Raw genomic sequence first — 27,731 nt, 5'->3', positions numbered from 1 at the left:
AACCTAAGTGTCCATCAACAGATGAATGGATAAAGAAGATGTGGTATATATATATATATATATATATACACCCCTACACACATACACAATGGAATACTACTCAGCCATAAAAAAGAATGAAATTTTGCCATTGGCAACACCATGGATGGAGGGTATTATGCTTAGTGAAATAAGTCCAACAGAGAAGGACAAATACTATAATGTTATTTATCTGTGGAATCTAAAGAATACAACAAACCAGTGAATATAACAAAAAAGAAAAAGACTCTCAGATATAGAAAAGAAACTAGTGGTTATCAGTGGAGAGAGGGAAAAGAGGGAGGGGGAAGAGAGGGGTAGGGGAGATACAAACTAGTAGGCATAAAATAAATAAGGGGGAACTCCCTGGTGATCCAGTGGTTAGGAGTCCACGCTCTCACTGCTGAGGGCCCAGGTTCAATCCCTGGTTGGGGAACTAAGATCTCACAAGCTGAGTGGCCAAAAAAAAAAAAAAAAGAAAAAAAAAAGAAAAAAAAAGCTACAAGAATATATTGTACACCACAGGAAATATAGCCAATAGTTTATAATAAATGTAAATGGAGTATAATCTTTAAAAATTGTGAAACACTATGTTGTATACCTCAAACTTATACAATGTTGTAAATCAGTGATACCTCAATTTAAAAAATTAAAGAAAAAAACCCCAAAACCAACCAACCAACCAACCAACCAACCAACCAACCAACCAAAAAGCAATCTTAAGTCTTGTAATCCATTAGCCTGGGATGTCTTTCCATTTATTAGGTCTTCTTTAATTTCTTTCAAGAATGTTTTGTAGTTTTCAGTGTACAAGTCTTTCTCCCCTTTGATAAAATTTATATCTATTTTATTTTATAAATGAAATTGTTTTAGTTCCTTTCTGGATTGTTCAATGTTAATATACTATGTACAACTTAGTATAGTTGTATACTATGTATATAGATGTATGTATACTATGTTGTATACTATGTACAACTTTATATTATTCTTTTTTACTTTACCTTATATCATAATCATTCTTCCAAGCTGTTAGAATCCCTTCATTTATATTTTTGTATTTTTAATGGTTACAAAACTGTCTAGTAAGCCAATGTGCTACAGTTTAATTACATTGTTTATACTAGTAAACATTTAAGATGCTATCAACTTTTGACTAGTATAAATCATGCTAAAACAAACTAGTTTTGTATTGTAGATGTTTTATCTTTTTCTCATATTTATTTATTTGGTTGCACCGGGCGGGCTCCTTAGTTGCAGCAGGAGGGCTCCTTAGTTGCAGCACATGGGCTCCTTAGTTGTGGCTTGCTGGCTCCTTAGCTGTGGCATGTGAACTCTTAGTTGCATCATGCATGTGGGATCTAGTTCCCTGACCAGGGATTGAACCCAGGCCCCCTGCACTGGGAGCTCAGAGTTCTATCCACTGCGCCCCCAGGGAAGTCCCTAGACGTTTTTTCTTAATATTTTGTTCGTTAAATTTTTTCAGAACAGAAGATGCACTAAGGTTAAAGGGGTATAACTATGTAATACTCTTGACACATAAGACCAAAGTTCTTTCTAAAGGATTTTATCATTTTATATACTCAAACAACCTTAGTTTTTTTTTTTTAATTAATTAATTAATTAATTAATTAACTTTTGGCTGCATTGGGTTTTTGTTGCTGCGTGCGGGCTTTCTCTTGTTGCGGCGAGCGGGGGCTACTCTTCGTTGTGGTGCACGGGCTCCGTTGCTCCGCGGCATGTGGGGTCTTCCCTGACCAGGGCTCAAACCCATGTCCCCTGCGTTGGCAGGCAGACTCCCAACCCTGGGCCACCAGGGAAGTCCCAATCTTAGTTTTCTTTTTGTTTCTTTGTGTTTACTCTTTTTCTCCTAAGCAAATATGAAATGTATGCTAGAATAGGACTAAACACAGCACTGTCAGTATCAGGAGGCCCCTACTTTGGTACATAATAAGTTCTCAAAAAAGGTATTCTAAAGTTGGATATGCAAAAACTGAACAATAAGAACAAAAGTGGTGGATATCTATTATTATAAGGACGAGGAGGTGGGGAAGGGAGTATTTTATTATGCAGAATAAAAAATTATAAAATTCCTGCTTTATGAACTTAAATGTTCTTTGACAAAAAAATTCTAGCTTTTTACATGAAAAAAATATTTTTTCCTCTTTCCTTTACAACCCCTAACAAGCTTGAGGCTAAAGATTTGCTGTTTTTCTAGGACAAGAAATGATTTCTGTTTCCTTCTCAAATAAACTACATTTACAAGTTCTATATATATTTTTTTCAAATTAAGATCTAAACATATTTATTTTAGCACTGCAATTTTTAAATAAATAAATAAATAAATTTATTTATTTGTGGCTGTGTTGGGTCCTTGTTGCTGCGCACGGGCTTTCTCTAGTTGCAGTCAGCGGGGGCTACGCTTCGTTGCGGTGTGTGGGCTTCTCATTGCCGTGGCTTCTCTTGTTGCGGAGCATGGGCTCTAGGCGTGCAGGCTTCAGGAGTTGTGGCACGTGGGCTCAGTAGTTGTGGCTCATGGGCTCTAGAGCTCAGGCTCAGTAGCCGTGGCGCATGGGCTTAGTTGCTCTGCGGCATGTGAGATCTTCCCAGGCCAGGGCTCGAACCCGTGTCCCCTGCATTGGCAGGCGGATTCTTAACCACTGCACCACCAGGGAAGTCTGTAGCACTGTAAGTTTTTTGGTCTTCCTCTTACAGGGAAAAAAAATAATGAGTTACTAGCAGCCTCGAAGCTGAAGGTGGAGAGAAGAGCAGGATGGGTATAGTGGAAGGTAGAGAGGAAGGCAGAAAGAATCAAAGGCAGAAACATTCATTGTGAAAATGATCAACCATGAGGTCCAGGTAGGTGAGGAGGAGAGTGAAGCCAAGAGGTGGCTGACCAACTGTTAGAGGATATCTGCACACAGTTTGAGGACCACTTTATAAAAGCTATGTAAACTATTCATCCAAATTATACTAGACATTTTTGTTATAGCTGTATTAAGTATAGCCCAGGAAAAAATTCCTCAAAGAATAAGAAATGAATAGTGAAAGGAAAGAAGACTTTTTTTGGGACACAATTCATTGCAGTGAAAGGACAGCCATAAAGAAAAAAAATACCATAAATATTTTCTATAGTTTGGGTTTTAGTGTCCTTTTTCCTTGCTTCGGTAATCATTCTTTAAAATCTATTACAATGTCACTGGAATCTTATTACTCTACTAAGTTACTTTATGAACATTCAAATATGCAGCTGGACAAAAATAAAACAAAGTTCTACTTACCTGTACAACCAGTTTCACTAGTCAATTAAATCAAACAATTGCCTTGACTTTGTTTTTACAGAACTGACCCTAACTGAATAAACTGAACAGGAAAGTTGTTTTGTGTTTCGAAGTGCAGAATAGTCCGGGGTGCAGGTGGGGGGATTGGGCGGGGTAGGAAACAACTAAGGGCATTTTCAAATTGTAGTCAGCTGTAGTCTAGAATGAGCCATGTTTAAACTTATCAAACCTAACTTCAGTTACATAAAAAAATAACAGCAGTCATTAGTCTTAATTATTTTAGTTTGTTTTTTTCTCATTACAGCAATTACATATATTAGGTTTTAGTATTATAACAAAATTAAGGGTCAAAAGCCTTACTTTCAGAATGTATTTCTACTATACAACCTACAAACTTCTCACTCTCTAGATAATAAAACTTCTGTAGTGCTGTCAATTTTAAGAATGTTTCTTTATAAACTTGTGAGCTTCTAAATCCCCCAAATTTAATTTCATTCCTCAGGGAAAAGTACACGTACATTTTTCAGTGAAAAGTGATGCTAATATCTATTTTTGAAATCAGTGTCACTTAACAGAATTTAATTCCTCCAATATGGTTAAAAAATCTTTCTGTAACTGTAATCATTAGTATTAAAAAAAGCTTCACAATCGTTCACTTTGCCTATTGTTAGTAATCTTTTCCTTATAAAGCCTTAGTAATTAGTGACTCAGGAATCATATACGTAATGAATGATTCAGGACCAAACCCATGATACAACATTTTACAGAATCGTTATTTATCCTTTGTTTCAACAAACTGTACACATGATTTAGAGAAAAGCAACACCTGATTATAATACATATGTTTTCTTAAATTTAAAAGACATATGAAGGTGACTACAATTTGTTGTGTTTTTCCTAAAAGTGGGATTTTTTTTCTTGTGGAGTTTATTTTCAAAGAAACTCCTAGAAATGGTACTCTTTCTTACCAGGGACAAAATGCATTCTGTTGAATGGAATTTAACATTGAGTTGCTTTCTGTGTTTAAAATATATACAAGTGACACCTTCTAGTAGTGGTAATTAGTTGTGCTGAAAAACCCACATATCCTGTTGCCTGATCTTTCTGATTGTGCCATGGAATGGAAAATGGCTATTTGAGGTCCAGTAGGGGCAATACTTTGGTACTACTTTTCTGTATTCTCAGTCCACAGCAGTAGTTCTCAGACCCAGCTAATCATCAGAAGCACCGGGGGAAATGTTAAAAAGCAGACTTCTGGGCCCTGCCCCAGTCCCAGTGAATCGAAATTTCTCAGGGTTGGGCCTTAGATTCTGAAGATCAGTCAAATTTGGAAGGCACAGCTCTTGTGATCTTGGACTTGTTATAGGCCACTCCATTCAACGATTCTAGTAGGTTTAAAAGTACTGCACATAAACCATCTCACATGCTGAATTTGCCATCCTCCCCATTAAAGCTGGCTTCTTCTCCTAGGTCCCTATATGGTTAATGACATCGTCATCTTCAACAGGGGTAATATTTAATGGATACAATTCAACCAATTAGGATGTCAGCCTTCGCACTGGGGCAGGATCCTGAAGAAACTGTGGTTCCAGGTGTTACTTTTTGGTTGCCAGAAGATGGGGAGGTCTAGAAGATCTTATGAGAGAGACCAGAACAGACAGGATAGTGGTGGCAGAATGACACTTGTGGGCTGAGGGCAACATCTGTTTACAAGTGTTTGTGCAAATATTCTATTATTTTAATAACCAAAAGCAAGTGCATGCTCATTGATTGTCAGCCCTGCGCTGGTCCTGAGTATGGTCCAGATAATAAGGAGAAATTCATGAGAGGAGGATGTTAAAATATTTGAAAGTAATCAGCATGGAAGTGATGACTGAAGTCACAGGAGTACATAGGATGGCAGAGGATTATTTCTTTTCTGTATCACTTTTATTAGAGTCACAAGAATAGCTCGTTAAAAATGCAGATTCCTGGGCTTCATTCTAGACCTACTTAATCACGATCTCTGAGGGCAGGGTTTAGAAACCTACATTTTCAACAAAAATCTTAGATGATTCTTACACTCACTAACATTTGAGAATCACCACTGAGGTGTAAGAACAGAGCAAAGGGCAGACAATGAGGGACACCTACATTCCAGATCTAGAAGATGACTGTATCAGCTAAGAAGACTAAAGAGCCATATGAGGGAGAATGGCGTCGCAAAGCACAGAGAGGACAGAAAATTTCTAGAATATCTACAATATCTATAATGTCATGCCACAGATAGATCAGGGGACTGAGACGAGAATACTGACAATTAGGAAGTCACTGGTGATCACTGAGGAAGGGCAGAGCTGAAGGAAGAGGGGAGAGAGCAGAAGGAATTAAGAACAGAGAGAATGGTTAAGTTTTGAAAGTTATGTATATTAACACACACACGCACACGCACGCTCGTGCTCATCTTTTGAAGAGGGACCACAGGGGGAAAAAAGTAAGTGATGAGACTAAAAAATCCCTGGGTGAAAAAGACTCAAGGAAGATAAATTTAGATGATTTAATTGTAATAATGAAAAGATATATGATGGAATTGATGGTTTCGGGAAGTGGAAGTGACCTGCAATAAAGATAACGGGAAATAGGATAGATACAGAAAAATAAAAATACCGGGCAACAGGAATGAGGGCCTTGTTGATGTTCAACAACATGAATTTGTTATGCTTCCAAGCAGCAAAAGTAACAAATTTCCACAAGAAATTTTCAGTACGTTAACACAGAATCAAAGAATTTTCTCTCTTCTCCTCCCTTTCATTAAATGTTGATAGAGTAACTACCTGATTGTAAGATACTAGGCTAAAGGTGGGAGTGTCAAGAAAAGCCTGAAGGATGAATCTGGCAACAAAGCAATGGCCAGTGCTTGTGAATGTAGTGCTCAGATGGTTGATAAGGTCCAAGGCTGGGTTAGGAGGCAAAGTGGAGCCAGGAAGGGCTTGACAGATTGGAAATGTGAAGAGTTTATGAGTCTGGGACTCCTAATGAGTACAAATAAAGCACAGATTTACTGGGAATGAAAGGACTGGGAGAGCTGGAAGGACTGGGAGAGCTGGAAGGACTGGTGATTAGCGTCAGAGAATGGAATTTTCAAGTTCAAGTGCTTTAAATTTCTTTCCCCCTCAAAGTTGCCCCTGAGAAATTCATTTTAATGTGGTTCACTTGTACAACAATGCTGATGGGGAAGGAGGGATTTACAGTGTGATTTGTAATAGCTCTTGACAGAAAAAATTATAGTCATTTATGAATTATCAAGGCACACCAGTAAGGGAAAAAGTTTAAACAATTATAATATTTGTTTGATGTGTAAACAGAATATAATTTATAAATAAGTCATTGTTTTTCTTCAGTGGTGGCTGGCATTTGGTGCACACACGCGCACACACACACATTCATATGACCTGGTATGTGAACCTTTAAAAAGATGGTTTAAGAATAAATTCTAGTATATTGTCCTGGATCCATGTAATTGAATTTTTTTCCAGAATGAACTATAACAAAGACATCTTGGTTTAAGCACTTGGCAAGGTTAGACACAGAGCTGTTACTACAATTAAAGTTAATGTTTTGCCCACGTAATGAATCAGCCCTTTGTATAGTAAATATATGTTCATATTACTAAAATAAAAATGTTAATTTCTATATAATTCTACATCAGAACCTCAAAAAATAAGAGACAGAATGACAATAATTAGTGATAATTTATACATGTTAAGGGCAATTTCTGGTATTGTGTTTTGATTATGTCACATATTACTTATGAATACTGTTTGTTCCAACAGCCTCTTCACTTTAAATCTTTATGAAACTATCACCCATCAACAATTTAATCATTCCTCATGTCCAGTCACATTACATAGTGTGCATCCATTAAATATGTAACACTAACTTCACAAGGAGTGACGTACCACATGAAATACACACAGACACACAGAGAAAATGAAGTCTCTCCCAAATTCTTTAACATTACAAAAAAGTAAGTTCTGTTGCCTATGTCAAGAAGTTAATTTTTCTCTAGACAATGTTACTTTCCTGCGGGTATTTTCCTGCTACCAACAAAAATAGCTTTAAGGACTGCCCAATCGCACAAGTGACAAAAGGTGGCCACAGTTACCTTCACAGAAAAGTGAGTCACTGACATCTTCCCCGCTCCTTCCTTTCCTTTCCTCCTATCTTTTCTCTGTGGTTCTCAGATTTCATTCTCTTTCATGTCTGTTTTTTTCTTTTGTTAGAGCAGTTTGGGGTTCACAGCAAAATTGAGCAAAAGTACAGAGAGCCCCATATATTCTCTGCCTTCCCACAACCCCTCAGTCATCACCATTTGTTACAATTAATGCACCTACACTGACACACCATTATCACCAGAAGTCCACAGTTTACATTAGTGTTCACTCTTGGTGCTGTATATTCTATGGGTTTTGACAAATGTACACTCATCCCTTGGTATCCACAGGGGATTGGCTCCAGGACCCCCCATGGATACTAGTTTCCGAGGATGCTCAAGTCCCTTATATAAAATATGATGGTTGGGCCTCCTGGATGGCACAGTGGTTGGGAGTCCGCCTGCCAATGCAGGGGACACAGGTTCAAGCCCTGGTCTGGGAGGATCCCACGTGCCACGGAGCAACTAAGCCTGTGCACCACAACTACTAAGCCTGTGCTCTAGAGCCCACGAGCCACAACTACTGAGCCTGCGTGCCACAACTACTGAAGCCTGCATACCTGGAGCCTGTGCTCCGCAACGGGAGAGGCCACTGCAGTGAGAGGCCCGTGCAACGCCATGAAGAGTGGCCCCCACTCACTGCAACTAGAGAGAGCCCGCGCGCAGCAACGAAGACCCAACACAGCCAAAAATAAATAAAATAAATAAATTAAAAGAAAATATATGATGGCATAGTATTTGCATATGACCAACATATATCCTCCCATATACTTTAAATCATCTCTAGATTACTTATAATACCTAATACAATGTAAATACTGTGTAAATAATTGCAAATACAATATAAATACTATGTAAATAGTTGCAAAGGCAATGTAAATACTATGTAAATAGTTGCTGGTGTGAGCAAATTCAAGTTTTGCTTCTTAGAACTTTCCGGACTTTTTCCTGAATATTTTTGATCTGCAGTTGGTTGAATCCGTGAATGCGGAATCTATGGATATGGAGGACCAACCGTAATCCCGTGTATCCACTGTTTATATCATAAAGAATAGTTTCACAGCCCTAAAAATCCCCTGTAGCTCTGTCTATTATTTCCTGGCAACCACTGATCTTGTTACTGTCTCCATAAGTTTCGCCTTTTCCAGAATGTCATATAGTTGGAACCATACAGTATGTAGTCTTTTCAGAAAGTCTTTGTTTTTAAAAGTTACTGTTTCTCCTTCTGCCTTGCTTTTCTGTTTTTTTTTTCTGTATTAAATGTTACAAAACAATCTGTCTTCAAAACTAAAAGTAATCCACTCATTTGATCAAATTTCAATAAAACATTTTATTTGGAACTTAATATTTTACAAATGAGACAATGAGGCACAGAGGGGTTAAACAACTTATCCAACTTTATACAACTTGTAAGTTACCAAAAATGAGATTTTAACCCAGTGTGTCTGGCTCCAGTATCACGTGGTTTGCCAATATTCACCATTGCCTCTTGATAACAGAAAAGAAAGCAGTATTATGTAAGACTAGCCCAAAATGTGAAGAGATAAGAATTCCTTTCCCTTACCCTTTATTCCCAAAATAAAGAACGTGGACTAAAAGCTTGCATGTATATGCACACAGACAAACAGTAAAGAAATGTGGCCAATTTACCACAAAGAAATATGTTTCATAGCCATTCTTCCATGCTAAAAATATCTGATTGCTTCTACCCGGGCACCTCTGTTCATGTGGGACTTTCAAGCTACAGCCACTTTCCTTGCTGCTTTGGTCACTTTCAGAAGATATACAAGAACCATGGCATTCATTTTATGTCTTTCTTGTGCCCATTTGGCTAGAACTACAGGCAGTAATAGTCGCTATCCTCTTTCCTGCTTTACTTTCTTTATACAACTTAAGTTCTAATTGAGAATATATTTTACTTGGAACAAATCCTTGTTTCTCCTCCCAGTAGAACATAAGCTCCAAAGGGCAGGAATTTTTGTCTGTTTTATCCACTGATTATTCCCAGAGCTTAGAACAATGCCCAGCACATAGTAGGTGTTCAATAAACATTTACTGTAAGACTGAATTTCACATAAATACTACCTAACATTTGACAAAGTCACTTAGTTTATTTCTTTTTTTCCTTTTAAAATTTTTTAAAAATTAATTAATTAATTAATTTATTTTTGGCTGTGTTGGGTCTTCATTGCTGAGCGCGGGCTTTCTCTAGTCGTGGGGAGCAGGGGCTACTCTCTTTTTTTTTTTTTTTTTGCGGTATGCGGGCCTCTCACTGTTGTGGCCTCTCCCGTTGCAGAGCACAGGCTCCGGACGTGCAGGCTCAGCGGCCACATGGGCCCAGCCGCTTCGTGGCACATGGGATCTTCCCGGACCGGGGCACGAACCGGCGTCCCCTGCATCGGCAGGTGGAATCTCAACCACTGCGCCACGAGGGAAGCCCAGGGGCTACTCTTCATTGCGGTGGCTTCTCTTGCTGTGGAGCATGGGCTCTAGGCGTGCAGGGCTTCAGTAGTTGTGGCATGCGGGCTCAGTAGTTGTGGCTCATGGGCTCTAGTGTGCAGGCTCAGTGGTTGTGGCGCACGGGCTTAGTGGTCGGTGGCATTTGGGATCTTCCTGGACCAGGGCTAGAACCCATGTTCCCTGCGTTGGCAGGCGGATTCTTAACCATTGCACTATTTAGGAAGTCCCTAAATAGTTTATTTCTTAGGCTGAGTTAAATGGCATGGAATAGACTAAAACATTTTACAATAATATTATCTTTATAAATTTTTCTTATATAGTCCTTTCTTGTGTGAAGAGCCATAGGGATACAAATTTATTTGGGGGAAAATAACATGGTTTCTATAATGGAAAATCCTGCTATTTATTGGAGTTTGTCAAGAATAATGTCTCTGATTTAGTGATAAAAATGTTAAAACATGGATATGAGGCCTTCAAAAAAACTCAATAAAGTGTAAAACAAGATTTATTTTAAGAAGGGAACCACCATGGAATGAGAGGGTTGCCTTTTTGTGAAGATGAAGCCTGAATATTTCCCTAGATAAAGAAGGAAAATAGTGGGGTTCTCTGAGTCATGGTCATACATATGTATTATAAATAATTTGGAGGAGAGTTACAGACTGAAATTATTCATATTTGTAAATGGTACTAATTCCAACCAATGGGAGAAACCACAGTAAATTTGTTCAAGATTGTTCAAGGGGCAGTCTTGAACAAATTGAAAAAACAGATTGAAAAGGGGCAGGACAAAAATATGGAAACGTATTAACAATTGCTTCACCATGACACTATTAATTCAAAATGAGAGATTAGATTAGATTAGCATTGCTCCTGGAGATGGTGGATACATACAACTGGGAAGCATTACAGGTTTTTATACGACCGTCACACCAGATGACTCCCTATCTCTCTAACATGCTTTACTCATTCTTACTTTTTCCCCTTTCCTCTCTTTTCAACTCCTAAACTGATTTCTCAAGAAGGCTTCCATAAGGAGAAAAAAATGTGTTACATATCTGTCCAGATGAGTGTTTTCACTTTGTGGGTTGCAACCAGTATTAAAAAAAAGAAAAAAGAAACAGAACAGAATAGCAACGAATAGAAGGCGCTACACGTGGTAAGTGTATTCACTGTGTTGGGAAAATCATTTCAGATACACACACATACCTACACACAAACACACACACACACACACAAGCAAATACACATACATACGTATGTACGGGGTTGCTGTGTAATATGCACTTCTTACTACAGGTCATGGTCAAAAAAATATGAAAGCTATTTGTCCAGGTGGTAGTTACATCTTTAATTATAAAGGACCAGATTTATATTCAAATCAGTCCAAATCCAAATCAGTCTCAGGTCAACTTTGTAGCCAGTTTTCTGAGGGCTTGATCACTAGGTGAAAATTTTAGATCTGAAGAGTGAAGGGACCATGTGTTACAGTACTAAGTATGTTAACGAGGCCAACAGCATATCCATCAGGAACCTGAATGAACTGAATAGACTTTGCATTTGAGTCATTTTTCTGATTCTCTGATTCTTCTCTGGTACACTTGGCAATCTAATGAAGTCCACTCAGTCACAAGAACTTCTTTCAGGCCTCAGGAAGCCTGGGAAGCTGGTAAACTCATGGGTCTCACACTCTGAAGATTTCAGTTAGCCCAAGGAACATTTCTATGGTTTCACACCATAGTACCACTAGTATTAAGTAAGCACTCAAAATTGCTAGCCTTTATTATTATTATCTATTCACATAATTTGATTTTAATAAAGTATTTACTTAAATATTTGTAATAAGGACTATGTTATCAGTGCTGTTAAATAATGTTTATCTTAATTATCTTATTACATATTATTATTGCTTAACTCTTGCTTTTCTATATAATGATTCAACAAATTAGTTGAATTTTGTCAGTAATTCATGTTCTCTAATTTAAACTGAACAATCCTGGTTAATTTGAAGTTTTTATTAGTTTTAAAATATGCAGTTTTACACACTTCTCCTAAAATGCTAAGTTTGTATGCAATTAAATATACTTTTTCATTTGAGAAGAGCAACTGACTACTCTTTAGAGTTGCAGTTTTAATACCATATACCTCTTCATAGAAATTAATTATCATGAACAAATCTTACTATATTGTGTTAAAATTCATTTGGATAGTTCACTCTGAATATTTCCATATAGGCAAAATAAGCATAACTTACTCCAATTCTGGAACTACTATTTCTTTTAAAAAATGCCACCTTTATTAATAAAACACTTATTTCATCAATACCATGGCCAGGTGAAAAATAATGACATATAGGACAAAAACCAACCAAACAACAAAACTGTCAGCATTTACTGAGTGATTAACATGTCAGCGTGCTAAATGCTTATCTTAGATTGGGTTATCTCTAATTCTTGGGGCAAACATATATACAGTATTATTATTCCCACCTTACAGGTTGAAAACTTGAGGCTTACAGAGGATAAATAACTTGCCTAGAGTCATGTAAGCCAGTCTGCCTTACTTGAAAGCCCACAGCTTTCATAATCCAATGGTAAGTGAATATAGCAACATTTAAGTGCTACAGACATGTAAGACGTTCTTAACTTTTATTATATCTTTTTATTACTCATGTTAGCTCTTGGTTTTATCCCCCTTTCACCCTAAAACAAAACAAAGCAAAAGAAAAAACTCCCAGGTGTTTTCAATAAAGGTTGATGATTCTACGGATCCCATGCCATTGGAGTATTTTTTTCATGGTGGTGGTGGGTAGAGATGATATATACTGACTTCTGGTTCCATGTATAACAGAAAGCATGTGGTAGAGTCTGTGATACGATAAGGTTTTCTTTTTTTCTCTGATTAGCAGCTCTGATTTCACTGTCATTCTTTGGCCTTCTGGGTTGGGATCTCCACTCTGCTTCAAGTTCATTGTAGTGTACCTCAATACTTTAATATACTTTGTCCCATAAAAACCCCAAACTAATCCTTCAACAAATGTCTATTTACTACCTACTAGAAACAAGAACTGTACTAAATGGGAGAAATACCCAGACCAATAAAAACAGAGTCCCTCCCCTTATAAAGCTTATAGGCAGCCATGTCAACAATTATGTGTGTGTGTGTGTATGTGTGTATATATAGGTATATTTGGTATCATGAGGATACATATGTCATTTTTACCTGGGGTTCAGAAAAGGCTTAAAAGAGTAGGTGATTACTTGAAATTGATCTGGAAAGACAAGTATCTGTGTTTTAGACAAGCGTGTGCTGGGCAGACACCAGAATGTGCAAAAGCATGGAGACACAGAATAGCATAGAGTGCTTGGAGAATTACAAGTAAAGGACAAGTAGTTACATATGGCGGGAGCATGGTGTAGTGAGTGTGTGTGTGTGTGTGTGTGTATGTGTGTGTGTGTGATGTAAGATGAAACTGGGTAGGTGGGCAGGGGCTGGATAATGGACGGTCTTATATATCATTATTCTTAGGAAACAAACAACTCTGACTGTGGGAGAAACAAAATCAGATTTATATTTAGAAACAGCACTCTGGCAACAAGGTGGAGGGCTTAAAGAATAGAGTAAGGCAGAACAGATGGTCACCAAAATAATTCAGATGAGAGATGGATGGTTGTACCCAGTCAGTACCACTAAAGCAGGAGGTTGAGTAGAGAGACGTCCCGAGATGATGTGAAGAGAGTGGGGAGGACCTGGTATTTGCTGAATACGCCTTCTGTACTCTTTGAATTATGATCATATACACTTAGCCCATACACAACTGACTTAGTAAAAAAAAGGTTAAAACAAAAAGATTTATTGCGGGTGGTAGCTGAAGCCACGGAACAAGATGAGGTAAGACGCGCATCTTAGTAAGAAGAAAACAGTGCCAGGACAGAACTCGGGGGCACGCTGACAAGTTACGGAACAGAGGAACAAAAGGAAATGAAGGGGACTGAGAAGTAGGAGGATAACGAAGTGGTGGGGAAGGAGCAAAAGACACGTTACCTGGCGGAGGAGGAGGCTGCACGCAAGGGCCTGGGGAAGGGAGGGTAACAGAAAATGAGGACGACAAGTAGGTTAGGGTCAAATTGGTCTTCTAGGTCATGCTAAAGAATCTGGACATTGGGAGGCAATGGACATTTTAAAATAGGAAATCATGGTCTACAGTAGGGAGGACAGTTCTGGTTGGAAGAAAGACTTGTGATGGACTGATGAATTAAACTGCATTTGTTAAATTTAAAAAATTGTAGGCAACACTGTACCTCATCCAAGTGTTTACCTTTTAAGCCTTGTATTTCTAATGGTGAAATAAAAGCACCGTTCTTTATTAAAGGAATTTTATGTATCAACAAGTTTTCAGGGAAACACCTTGGGAGGCAATGGGACCCAATACATCACACTATTTTTCACCTTTCCTATGAAATGAAAATGGAAAGGTTTTCATAGGAAAGGTCATGCTTGCACATGCTTGCACATGAAGAAATTCAGTCTTAGCTGTTTATACTGTGATCTCAATTGAGCTCTGAGTATGGATAATCCTTCATAGGTTGAGTTTAGCCACCATTTAAAGTGTCTTCATAAAGATTACAATGTGATTTGGCATTGAAACAAAGTCTGTGTTAGAAGAAAAGCATAGAGAAAAAGTTGTGTCATGTATGATAAAAATCACTGCCTAAAGACTAAAGGAATGTTTGCCTAAAATTAAAGTGATAATAAAGCATTGTATCACAGTTTAACTGGCAGCATCACCCGCTTTTACTCTTTCGTACATAAAATAGTGGAGTTTTTTTTCGTGCCAATGGAATGCTAGAAATATGGTGGGAAAGGCTGACCTTGAAGTTTTAGGGCCGGGGTTGGCATGTGAATATCCTCCTTTAAAACGCTGAGGCGGGGCTGTAGCAGTCGTGTGTACTATAGACTCCTTCCAAGGGACTGGGCTCACTGAGGATGCTGGCAGAACACTCCCTGCAATGACTAGGCTCAGGTAACTCGAAGGACAGAGGCAAATGTTTTACTCATCTAGATACTTATGTTTACTATGTTTGTGGAAATCATGTTTCCCAAGGTCACCAGTAGATACTAGAACACACAGGCAAGTATTACAAAGACTCCATAAAGCACGAACTCCTTCCGCCACATCATTTTTCCTTGTCTGAGCGTACATTAGATACCCTTCCTATTTCCTTTTCTCAGTCTTGAAGCTTTCAAATCACATGTTATGTTTTTAGATGCTTCTGACTTTTTCCTATAGCAAATCCCTTTACTGGTATCCTGTAACACGTCCATATTCCTTTAATATACTTGCTCTGGATAATGAAATGGAGAAGGTGAGGAAGAAAGGGAGAGAGAGAGAGAGGGAATACCACATGCACGCAGTAACTAATTCAAACTACAGAGGAGGAATATTAACTGAAAGGACCTCTTCCATCCATCCTAGAACCTCAGTACCTCCTCTACAATAATAACCAACATCAATGATTTCTTTTGGAGTGCATCACTCCAAGTATCTCCATGCGTACATCATGAGCACATTTAGGTGTGTATGTATGGGTCTCCAAGTATATGTATGTATATACTTACTTGGCAGTTAGATTTTGGGTACAAACAATAGTGTTGGAATGTAATCCTTGTTTATAGATACATTAGAAACAATTTTACCACTTATTTTCATAATCTTTATAAATCTACCTATGTTTGGTGGATGGGTTAGGTCAATGATCGAGCTAATGAATCAACATTTATTTTATACCTATTATGAGTTCGATAATGCGTTGGCTGCCAAATCTATGCCTTTGAAAAATCTTATGTGAGTTGGAATAAATCCCAACAATTAAAAAATACATATGGTGAAAATTAGTTCCTTGCTTCTACTCCCAATCCCAGTGGTACCACTGCTTGATGTCAGAGAGACAGACATGGATGGTCCTGGAGTCTCACTTCCTATTCTACTAGAATAGGCTGATAGGCGATAAGTTCTAGAGGTTCCCTCTTCCACTGTTACACAGTCACCTAGATGCTCCCTACCCTCTTTCACTTTAAATGTGCACAGTGTTTGAGGATCTCTATCAGATCCCTTTATGTGGTGCATCCAGACCTTCTCTGCTACGCCTAAGCATACCTATCTGTGGGAAGATAACTTGGATGATGGTGTATGCTCTGTTAATTCTTTGATTCTAAGTTTATCAAATAAAGCTGATTTTATATTGATAATGCGTGAATAGTGGTACTGGTGTGCCCCTGGCATGACAGTTGTATGTTTTCTAAACTTTTTCTCTACTTTTTTTTTTTCTTTTTTTGTGGTACGCGGGCCTCTCAGTGTTGTGGCCTCTCCCGTTGCAGAGCACAGGCTCCGGACGCGCAGGCTCAGTGGCCATGGCTCACGGGCCCAGCCGCTCTGTGGCATGTGGGATCTTCCCGGACTGGGGCACGAACCCGTGTCCGCTGCATCGGCAGGTGGACTCTCAACCACTGAGCTACCAGAGAAGCCCTTTCTCTACGTTTTAACAGAAACACAACCCTACCCCCTACACACACACTCACATACACACACACACATTAAAACCCAAATGGAGGAACACAATATTATTCTGCAATCTTACTTTTTAAAAAATTTATCAAGATAGTATGAATGTCCTTTAAAGTTAGTACATATAGATCTACTTTATTCTACCTATGCATCTTGAAGTCTCTCTTAAATCTAGCAATCTAAAGGAAACCATAAAGAAGACAAAAAGACAACCCTCAGAATGGGAGACAATATTTGCAAATGAAACAACAGACAAAGGATTGATCTCCAAAATATACAAACAGCTCATGGATATACAAACAGCTCAATATCAAAAAAACAAACAATCCAGTTAAAAAACGGGCAGAAGACCTAAGTATACATTTCACCAAGGAAGACATACAGATGGCCAAAAGGCACATGAAAAGATGCTCAACGTCACTAATTATTAGAGAAATGCAAATCAAAACTACAACGAGGTATCACCTCACGCTGGTCAGAATGGCCATCATCAAAAAATCTAGAAACAATATTCTTGGTGCTGCTTGTGTGCTCGTTCGGTGCGGACCTGGTACCTCTTTTGGGAAGCGGCAGCGGAGGAGGCTCCAGCGCTCGCCATGGCCGATGAAAAGCCCAAGAAAGGAGTCAAGACTGAGAACAACGATCATATTAATTTGAAGGTGGCGGGGGAGGATGGTTCCATGGTGCAGTTGAAGATTAAGAGGCATACACCACTTAGTAAACTAATGGAAGCCTATTGTGAACGACAGGGTTTGTCAATGAGGCAGATCAGATTCCGATTTGACAGGCAGCCAATCAATGAAACAGACACACCTACACAGCTAGAAATGGAGGCTGAAGATACAATTGATGTGTTCCAGCAGCAGACAGGAAGTGTCTACTAAAAAGGGAACCTGTGGGGCTTCCCTGGTGGCGCAGTGGTTGAGAGTCCGCCTGCCGATGCAGGGGACACATGTTCGTGCCCTGGTCCGAGAAGATCCCACATACTGAGGAGCGGCTGGGCCCGTGAGCCATGGCCGCTGAGCCTGCGCGTCCGGAGCCTGTGCTCCGCAACGGGAGAGGCCACAACAGTGAGAGGCTCGCATACCGCCAAAAAAAAAAAAAAAAAAAAAAAAGGGAACCTGTTACTTTACTCCAGAGTTTTGTTCCTCCAGACCAAGAAGACATTGTCAATTAGAAAACAGCAATTTGGTTCCACTACATCCTGGCTACTACAGTATAGTTTCTCTATTCTTTCACTTTCCCCTTCCCCATTCCTTTATTTTTATACATAAAGTAACTGGTATACGTGCACAAGCATATTGCATTTTTTTTTAACTAAATGGCCAATGGTATGTTTTGACTGACATCAAATGGAGATGGAATGGGGAAAAATACTGGTTCTGTGAAGATACCCCCTTTTCTCCATTAGTGGCATGCTCATCCGCTCTTATCTTTATATTCCAGTAAGTTATTTTGCTCTCACTGTTTAACAAAAAAAGAACAACAAAAAAATTCTTGCATACCTTGTTCGACTGGAGAATTTTAATGTTTTTCATTTATCATTGTAAAACCAAGGACAATTTTATAACTTTTTTGTACGTAGCTGTTACATGTAGGGCAATCTGTCTTTAAGTAGGGATAAATTACTCTAAAATAAATGAATCCTAGATAGTTTTCCCTTCAAGTCAAGCATCTGTTTGTTTAAATAAACTTGTTAAAAAAAATCTAGAAACAATAAATGCTTGAAAGGGTGTGGTGAAAAGGGAACCCTCCTGCACTGTTGGTGGGAATGTAAATTGATACAACCACTATGTAAAACAGTATTGAGGTTCCTTAAGAAACTAAAAATAGAACTACCATATGACCCAGCATACCCACTACAGGGTATATACCCTGAGAAAACCATAATTCAAAAAGAGCCATGTACCAAAATGTTCATTGCAGCACTGTTTACAACAGCCAGGACATGGAACCAACCTAAATATCCATTGACAGATGAGTGGATAAAGAAGATGTGGCACATATATTCAATGGAATATTACTCAGCCATAAAAAGAAATGAAACTGAGTTATTTGTAGTGAGGTGGATGGACCTAGAGTCTGTCATACAGAGTGAAGTAAGTCAGAAAGAGAAAAACAAAATATTGTATGCTAACGCATATATATGGAATCTAAAAAAAAAATGGTACTGCTGAACCTAGTTGCAGGGCAGGAATAAAAAGATAGACATAGAGAATGGACTTGAGGACATGGGGTGGTAGGACGAAGCTGGGGCGAAGTGAGAGTAGCACCGACATATATACACTACCGAATGTAAAATAGTTGGCTGGTGGGAAGGAGCCGCATAGCACAGGAGATCGGCTTAGTGCTTTGTAACCACCTAGAGGGGTGGGATAGAGAAGATGGGAGGGAGGCTCAAGAGGGAGAGGATATGGGGACATGTGTATGCATATGGCTGATTCGTTTTGTTGTGCAACAGAAACTAACACAGTATTGCGAAGCAATTGTACTCCGATAAAGATCTATTAAAAAAAAAATCTAGCAATCTAAAGTTTTGTAACAAATTAACTGAATTGCATTAAGTGCCTCCTAGGTACAAAATTCCAGGCAACTCAATCCATTTGGTCACTTGAGATTGTGCATGTCCTTTTCTAAATAAGTTTTCTAAAATTAAGTTAGCTATAACAGATAAATCTGTAAGTGCTTACACTAGAGGACAAGGCCTTTGTGAAAAAGGGTGTATACCCTAAGAGGGCAAGACCATGCCTCCTTTGTTTATCAGTGGTTGAATATAGTGGGAGTTTGATAAATATTTATTGAATGACTAGAAAGAGAAAGAGCAAGAATCTGGAGTAAGGAGGTGAAGGAAGACCAATTCTTGTTGGTGGTAATGTGGCATACTTTATGATTTAGCCTAGATTTTCTACTGTTTAATAAACTCCACATCAACACTCTTAACTAACTTGGTGGTTTCTTGAGAATTAGGTGGGCATATATATATGCACAAAAAAGGAAGCCAATTAACTTTCTTCTCTTTTACACTGGGCCAACTAATGAAGCAATGGTCTGAAGACACTGGACATCAAGCATTGAAGGACAGTGACCCCTGAGACACGGGAAACAAAGTGAGCCCAGCCTCACAACTGCCCCAGTTTACTGCATGGAGAGAGTTTCCAGGCCATGGTGTAGGGAGGGAGAATCAAGGCAGAGCCTGCCAAACTCCTTGAATTAAGGAGCTGCTGCTAGAAGAAGAACTTAAGGTGGCTACAGTTCACATGGTAGAGTGCTGAATAAAAGAGATGCACAGAGAAAGGACACTAAAATTTGAGTATTCACATGGGCACTGAACAGTGCATGTGTGTAAAGAAGCTACGAGAGACTGAGACAGAACCACTGAAAAGATTAGGAGGAACCATCTCTGAAGATCACACAGGCCAGGAATTGTACTGTTCCCACCAGCCAAAGTAAGAAACCTACTAATTCACAGGACATGGGGTATAGTAACTAAATGACTGGTCTCAGCAGTAGGGAAAAAACTTAGTCAAAGCTGAACACTTCTTTGTTTATAAAAGCAAGACTTGAAAGGACCAAACATTTTCCAAGAAACTTAATCATGTCTGAGAAAAAAGCTTACAAAAACTTATAGGCATGCAAAGAAGCAGGACAATATGCTACATAATGAGATAAATCAATATAGCTGAAACCAATCAAGAAATGACACAATAACAGAATTACTAGATAAGGATAACAAAACAGTTATTGAAACTGTATTTCATATGTTCAAGAAAATAAAGTTTGAAAATAAAGTTAAATAGAAACCTGGAAGATACAAAAGAGATCCAAATTGAACTTCTAGAAATGAAAACTATAATATCTGAGATGAAAAACATAGCGGACTGGATTACCAGCAGATTACATATTGGAGAAGAAAACCTTAGTGGAACTGAAGACTTAGTAAGAGAAACTATTAAAAAGGAAAGGCAAAAAAAAAAAAAAAGGCTGCAAAAATTGAACAGAATTTCATTTGTTCTATTGTAGGACAACTTCAAGCAGCCAAATATATGTGTAATGGAGTCTCCAAAGGGATGAGAGAGGGTAGGACAGAAAAAATATTTGAAGAAAGAATAGCTGAAACATTTCCAAGTTTGATGATCTTATGGAGAAAAGAAGTTTGACAAACCTCAAGCACAAGAAACATGAAGAAAACAATAGCAAGCCACATCTTAATCAAATTGCTTAAAGCTAGTGAAAAAAAGAAAATCTTAAAGCAGCTAGAAAAATAAGACACATTACCTAGAGAGGAACAAAGGTACAGATGACAGCATATTTCTTGGTAAAAACAATATAAACTAGAAGAGAGTGGAGCAACATCTTTCAAGTACTGAAAAAGAGAGAGAGAGGGAAAAAAAGTCAACCTTGAATTCTTTACCTAGGAAAAATATCTCTCAAAAACAAAGATGAAAACAAACAAACAAACATAACAAAGATGAACCCAGCAATTCTTAGGTGTATACTCAAAAAAAATTAAAATAGGTAGTTAAGTATAGGGTGGTTGTCCTTGAATGTTCATAGCAGCACTATTCACAGCCAAAAGATGGTAATGACCCAAATGACCATCAACAGATGAATGGATAAACAAAATGTGATATATCTGGAAATCTGCTACAAGAGTAGACTTCAGGTGCTTGAGATTATACTACATATATCTTTAACTTATCACCACCCAGTTTCATGTCATATTTTACTACCTCATGTGTAGTATTATATGTATAGTACATTATACATTATACATAGTATTGTACAGTATTATGTATGGTACATTATAGTGAGATGCTCACACCACACACACACACACACACACACACACAAGGTAAGTATGTGAAGAGATAGGTATGTTAATTAGCTTGACTGTAGTAATCAATTTACTATATATATATATATATCATCATGCTGTACACCTTAAACATATACAATTTTTATTAAAAAATAATTAAAAAGTAAAATGAAAAAATCAAAAATAAAAATTCAAGTTGCAAAACAAACAAAAACTCCCAAAGGTGAAGGCCAAGAAACTTAAGAAAAGACACATAACTTCAACTTCATCAAAATTAAAAACTTTTGGGGCTTCCCTGGTGGCACGGTGGCTGAGAGTCCGCCTGCCGATGCAGGGGACACAGGTTCGTGTCCTGGTCTGGGAAGATCCCACATGCCGCGGAGCGGCTAGGCCTGTGAGCCATGGCAGCTGAGCCTGTGCGTCCAGAGCCTGTGCTCCGCAATGGGAGAGGCCGCAACAGTGAGAGGCCCGCGTACCGTAAAACAAAACAAAACAAAACAAAACAAACAAAAAATAAAAATAAAAATAAAAATGGGCAAAGAACTCCAGCAGACATTTCTCCAAAGAAGATATACAAATGGCCAATAAGAACACAAAATAATGCTTAACGTCATTAGTTATAAGGTTAATGCAAATAGAAATCACTACAAGACACCACTTCACACCCACTAGGATGGCTAGAATTTAGAAAAACACAAAAAAACAAAAAATGAGCATTGGCGAGGATGTGAGAAATTGGAACCCTGGACGTTGCTGATGGGAATGTAAAATGGTGCAGTTGCTGTGAAAAAGTTTCGTGGTTCCTCAAAAAGTTAAACAGAATTATTGTGTGATCCAGCAATTCCACTACTTAGGTATACATCCATAAGAACTGAAAACACATGTTCAAACAAACAAAAAAACTGTACATGAATGCTCATAGTAGCACTATTTACAGTAACCAAATGATGGAAACAATAAATGTCCATTAACTGATGAACAAAATGTGATATATTTGTACAATGGAATATTATTCAGTCATAAAAAGGGATAAAGTGCTGACAGATGGTGCAACATGAATGAACCTTGAAAATATTACACTAAATGAGAGAAGCCAGACACAAAAGGTCACATATTGTATGATTCCACTTATATGAAGTATGTAGAACAGGCAAATCCATAGAGACAGAAAGCACATTAGTGGTTTCCAGGGGCTGGAGGGAGAGGAGATTGGGGAGTGAGTGTTTAGTGTGTACAGGGTTTCCTTCTGGGTGATGGGAATGTTCTCTAACTAAATAGTGGTGAGGGCTGTACATTACAAACACAACAAAAGCCACTGAACTGTACAATTTAAAATGGTTAAAATGGTGAATTTTATGTTATGTGAATTTTACTCCAATAAAAAAGAGTGAACCCTTCCGGTTTATTTGGCCATAGTAGCATAACAAGAGAAATATGTTTTAAACTTTACTTTTGTTAAGGATAGAAATGTAAAAAAAAAAAAAAAGAGAGAGAGAGAAAAAACCAAACAACAAAACAACAAAAAGGTAAAATAACTTTTTGTAACATACAGAAGTGAAAAGAACTCATCACCAGCAGACCTGCTCTATAAGTATTGTTTTTTTTTTTTTTTTTTTTTTTTTTTTTTTTGCGGTATGCGGGCCTCTCACTGTTGTGGCCTCCCCCGTTGCGGAGCACAGGCTCCGGACGCGCAGGCTCCGGACGCGCAGGCTCAGCGGCCATGGCTCACGGGCCCAGCCGCTCCGCGGCATATGGGATCCTCCCAGACCGGGGCATGAACCCGTATCCCCTGCATCGGCAGGCGGACTCTCAACCACTTGCGCCACCAGGGAGGCCCTCTATAAGTATTGTTAAAAGAAGTAGATGAATCAGAAGCAGTGTGATGCCAGGTAGAAATCTGGATTTACACAAAGGAATAAAGAACACAGGTCATGGTAACTATTGGTTAAATGTAACACATTTTCTTCATATTATTATACTTCTTTAAAAGATAAAGTAAAAATGATAGCAATTTAATGTGAGGCTTATACATGTATAAATAGAAAATGTGACAATGGGCACACAAAGGCTGGGTGGGGAAGGTACATATTATGGTATGGTTTTTATACTATGCGTGGGGTAGTAACGTATGACATGAAACTGGGTGGTGATAAGTTAAAGATATATACAGTATAATCTCAAGCAACCACTGTAATAACAGAGAGCTACTGCCAATCAGCCAACAATGAGATACAGTGGAATGATAAAAAATATTCAGTTAATCCAAAAGAAGGCAAGGAAATAAAAGGGAGGGGGGAAGGATAGCTGGGACAAATAAAAAACAAATAGCAAGATAACAGACTTAAAAATAACCATAACAATAAACACATTAAACGTAAACGTCCTCAAAACCCCAGTAAAGTCGTATTTCGTCAGACTGGATAAAAAAGCAAGATACAATCATATATGTTGCCTATAAGACAACCGTAAGACAAAAACAAGTTAAAAGTTAAAGGATGGAAAAACACATACCCTGTTAACACTAGTCAAAAGATGTGAAATTTTAAAATAAAAACTAAAAAATAACACCACTAAGGTAAATTAAAGAAGACCTAAATAAATGGAAAGATATAATGGGTTCATGGTCATAATATTCATATTATTAAGATGTCAATTTTCCTCATTTCATCCACAGACTCAATGCAATCCCAATCAAAATCACAGAGAGCTTTTTTTTTTTTTTTCGTAAAAATGATTATAGAATTCATATGGAAATGAAAAGGACACAGAATAGCCAAAAATTTTGAATCTGAACGGAGTTGGAGGACCAGTGACACTTAATTTCAAGACATTATAAAGCTACAGTAATCAAGATGGTGTGGTACTGTCATAAAGACAAAGAGATAATTGGAACAGACAAGAGAGTCCAGAAACAGACTCACACAGATTTTTTAACTGATTTTCAACAAGGGTCTTTTTTCAACAAATGATATTAGAACAATTTGGTTTTACTATGCAAATAAATGAAGTTCAATCTATATCTTACACACTTTACAAACATTAAAAATGGATCACAGGGCTTCCCTGGTGGCGCAGTGGTTGAGAGTCTGCCTGCCGATACAGGGGACATGGGTTTGTGCCCCGGTCTGGGAAGATCCTACATGCCGCGGAGCGGCTGGGCCTGTGAGCCATGGCCGCTGAGCCTGCACGTCTGGAGCCTGTGCTCCACAACGAGAGAGGGCACAACAGTGAGAGGCCCGCATACCGCAAAAAAAAAAAGGATCACAAACTTAAAACTATGAAAGATCCACATGAAAACACAGATAAAAACACTGTGACCCTGAGTTAGGTAAAGATATTTTAGATACAACACCCAAAACACAGTCCAAAAAAGAATGAACTGAAAAAATGGACAAGATAAAAACTTCTGCTCTTCAAAAAACACAGGAAGACAGGCCATGGAGGGGGAGAAAATATTTGCAAATCATATAGCTGATAAGAGACTTGCATCTAGAATATACAAATAATTCTCAAAACTCAATAATAAGAAAACAATCTGATATAATGAGCAAAAAATTTGAACAGTTCTCCCAATAAGAAACAACAAAGGGCAAAGGAGCACATGAAAAGATGTTCAACAATTATGAATCATTAGGGAAATGCAAATTAAAACTACAATGGGATACCACTACACACCCATTAGAATGGCTGAACTTAAAAAGACTGACCTTGTCAAGTCTTTGCAAGGATGTAGAGCAACTAGAATTTTCATAGGCTGTTGGTGGAAACAGTAAATAATACGAACATTTGGAAAACAGTTTGGCAGTTTCTTAAAACATTAGATACCTACTATACGATCCAGCTATTTCACTCCCAGGTATTTACCCCAGAGAAACAGAAGCATATGTTCATATAAAGACCTGTACATGGATGTTCATATCAGCTTTATTTATAATAGATAAAAACTGGAAATAACCCAAAATATCTATCAACAGGTGAATGGATGAACAGTTGTGATAAATTCATACAATGGAATGTTACTCAGCAATGAAAAGGAATGAACTATGGACGAATCTTGAAATAATTATGCAGAATGAAAGAAGACTTAAAAAAAGTAGTGTGTGCATGTGTGTGTATGTGTGTGTGTGTATATGTATGTATATAACACATATAGTGATTCCATTTATATAAAAGTCTAAGAAATGCAAACTAATCTACAGTGACAGAATGCAACTCAGTGGTTGCTTGGGGACAAGGATGGGGGTAGAGAGGCCTGGGAGAGATTCCCAAGGGGCTCTTTGGCGGTGACGCATGCGTTCATTAACTTCATTTTGATGATGGTTTCATGGTTATACATGTCGAAAGTTATATTGGACAGCTTAAATTTGTGCAATTTAGTTTATATCAATTACGACTCAATAAAGCTGCTATAAAAGGAGTATTTGTTTTCATTTTGAATATTTTTTAGCACTTTGATTTTGGCAATTCATTTATGTATAATCTCAGACATATTTTGAAGAGCATATAAATTATTGTTAATTCTAATATTAGTCATGTGAGTTTCATCTCTGTATTATTCTCAAAAACTCCAAGCTAGTTTAAATATATAACCTGCTCGGGCCTCCCTGGTGGCGCAGTGGTTGAGAGTCCGCCTGCCGATGCAGGGGATACGGGTTCGTGCCCCGGTCTGGGAGGATCCCATATGCCGCGGAGCGGCTGGGCCCGTGAGCCATGGCCGCTGAGCCTGCGCGTCCGGAGCCTGTGCTCCGCAACGGGAGAGGCCACAACAGTGAGAGGCCCACATACCGCAAAAAGAAAAAAAAAAAAAAAGTTTAAAAAAATATATAACCTGCTCAAAAAAATACAGATCCTGAAAAACTTTCCTTCTCTGTTTTTTTCACCATCTATCATGAATAGTCTATTGGTATAGAAGCAATCTAATACTACCATCTTTCAGCTAATTAGTTTATGTCATTGTTTTCCAATTTAAGCAATTTTTGTGAGGCAGACAAAAGTAAAATCCATGGAATATTACAAATTATAACGCTTTTTTTTTCAATCTCAAGGGAAAAATTATACGCTACAGTCAGCACAGACCTTTTAATTTAGGGTACTGATTCTCCATATGTCTTATAAAAAAATTTCAAACATACACCAAAGTACAGAACTGAATAATGAATCTATATGTACCTGTCACCAAGCTTCAATCATTATCAACATTTTGAGATTCTTGTTTTATCTATTGAGCTCCCCTCACCTTTTTATGGAACATTTTAAAGCAAATTCCAGGTATCATACCATTTCATATCACAGATATTTCAATATTTACATCTTTTTCTAATAAGCCAACAGCTTTCTAAAAAATTACCAGAACACTTAATTTAATTTCTTATGCTTCTCCCCTACAATTTGTATAGGAGTGTGTCCCACTTAGGAATTCTTGTTTCATTAACTGAAGTAATCAGGAAGATGGTTTTTAAGAAAAGCAATATAAAGACATATGTATAAGTTTATAGGAATGTTAATATTTTTAAGAGAAATATTTTTGATAGGTTATTCTGAAATTAAAACAAACACGAGGGATCTAGAATATATTAACAAACAGAGGTTCATTTGTTTCTTTAGTAATTCACTTATTTATATATCCTTCCATGGTTCCTTCCACTCAGTTCCAAGCCAGTGGTGGAGCTGGCCTGTAGCACTTTGCGAGAGATGGCTGGTAAAGTTTTTGGAATTTTGTGAGCTGGTTGTTAAACATCACTATTATTAAAAATTATTTAGATTTTTAATAAAAAAAATTTTATTAAAAAACCCCAAATACTCAAAAACTCAACAATTTTAATTTTACTATTATCTATGCTCTTCAGTTTACATGTTTATTGTACAGTAACTATGCGGTGGAAACATCATGTTTGCTACTGAGCATCTTTTCTCTACTCCATGTTTAGTAATGTTATGTTGGAGGCCTGAAGTTAGTCATGGTGGGAATATTTATGCCACAGATATAAGTAAACACTACAAATTAGAACCATCCCTCACACCCCTGACTGGACAGCCTGTTGTTAACAGTGGCCAGCACAACACTGCTTCTACCTTGAGCATTAACTCTGAGTCAGGTACTGGAGTCACATGATAATTTCTTGTCTTTTGAAATTTGAGCATAACGATCCTTCTAATGTTACACTATTAAAAGCACATTAAATAGAAGGCACCAAATAGACAAATGTGAATAGGTCTGTAGGAAAACAAATGCAGGATACATGGTACGTATTAATAATTTTTAATATATGCCTTTAAAGTCCCTTTATTATAAGATCCAAAATATTAACATAGAGAAACTTGTTATGCTGAAGTTCAGGAAATAAAAGGAACCCTAGGGAGCTAGCATCTTTGGTTTGAATTGTTTTATTACTTGAATTTTAGAAG

The 27,731-nt window shown here is 37.8% G+C and overlaps 2 protein-coding genes across 4 annotated transcripts in view; one reads left to right on the top strand and one right to left on the bottom strand.

Moving 5' to 3' along the window:
- PIBF1 (progesterone immunomodulatory binding factor 1) overlaps window positions 1-27,731 on the bottom strand; it is a 202,632-nt gene that overhangs the window by 43,463 nt on the left and 131,438 nt on the right. The gene's annotated exons all lie outside the window — the stretch shown is intronic.
- On the top strand, window positions 17,059-17,394 carry LOC132477606 (small ubiquitin-related modifier 2-like). The gene has a single exon (XM_060080047.1). It carries the CDS (start codon window positions 17,107-17,109, stop codon window positions 17,392-17,394), a length of 288 nt encoding a protein of 95 aa, XP_059936030.1. The 5' UTR covers window positions 17,059-17,106.

This window comes from Mesoplodon densirostris, chromosome 17 (assembly GCF_025265405.1).
Source record: "Mesoplodon densirostris isolate mMesDen1 chromosome 17, mMesDen1 primary haplotype, whole genome shotgun sequence".
In the NCBI taxonomy this organism is placed as follows: domain Eukaryota; kingdom Metazoa; phylum Chordata; class Mammalia; order Artiodactyla; family Ziphiidae; genus Mesoplodon; species Mesoplodon densirostris.
The sequence above is the reverse complement of the archived record's forward strand: the minus strand, read 5'-3'. Positions and strand labels throughout refer to the sequence as shown.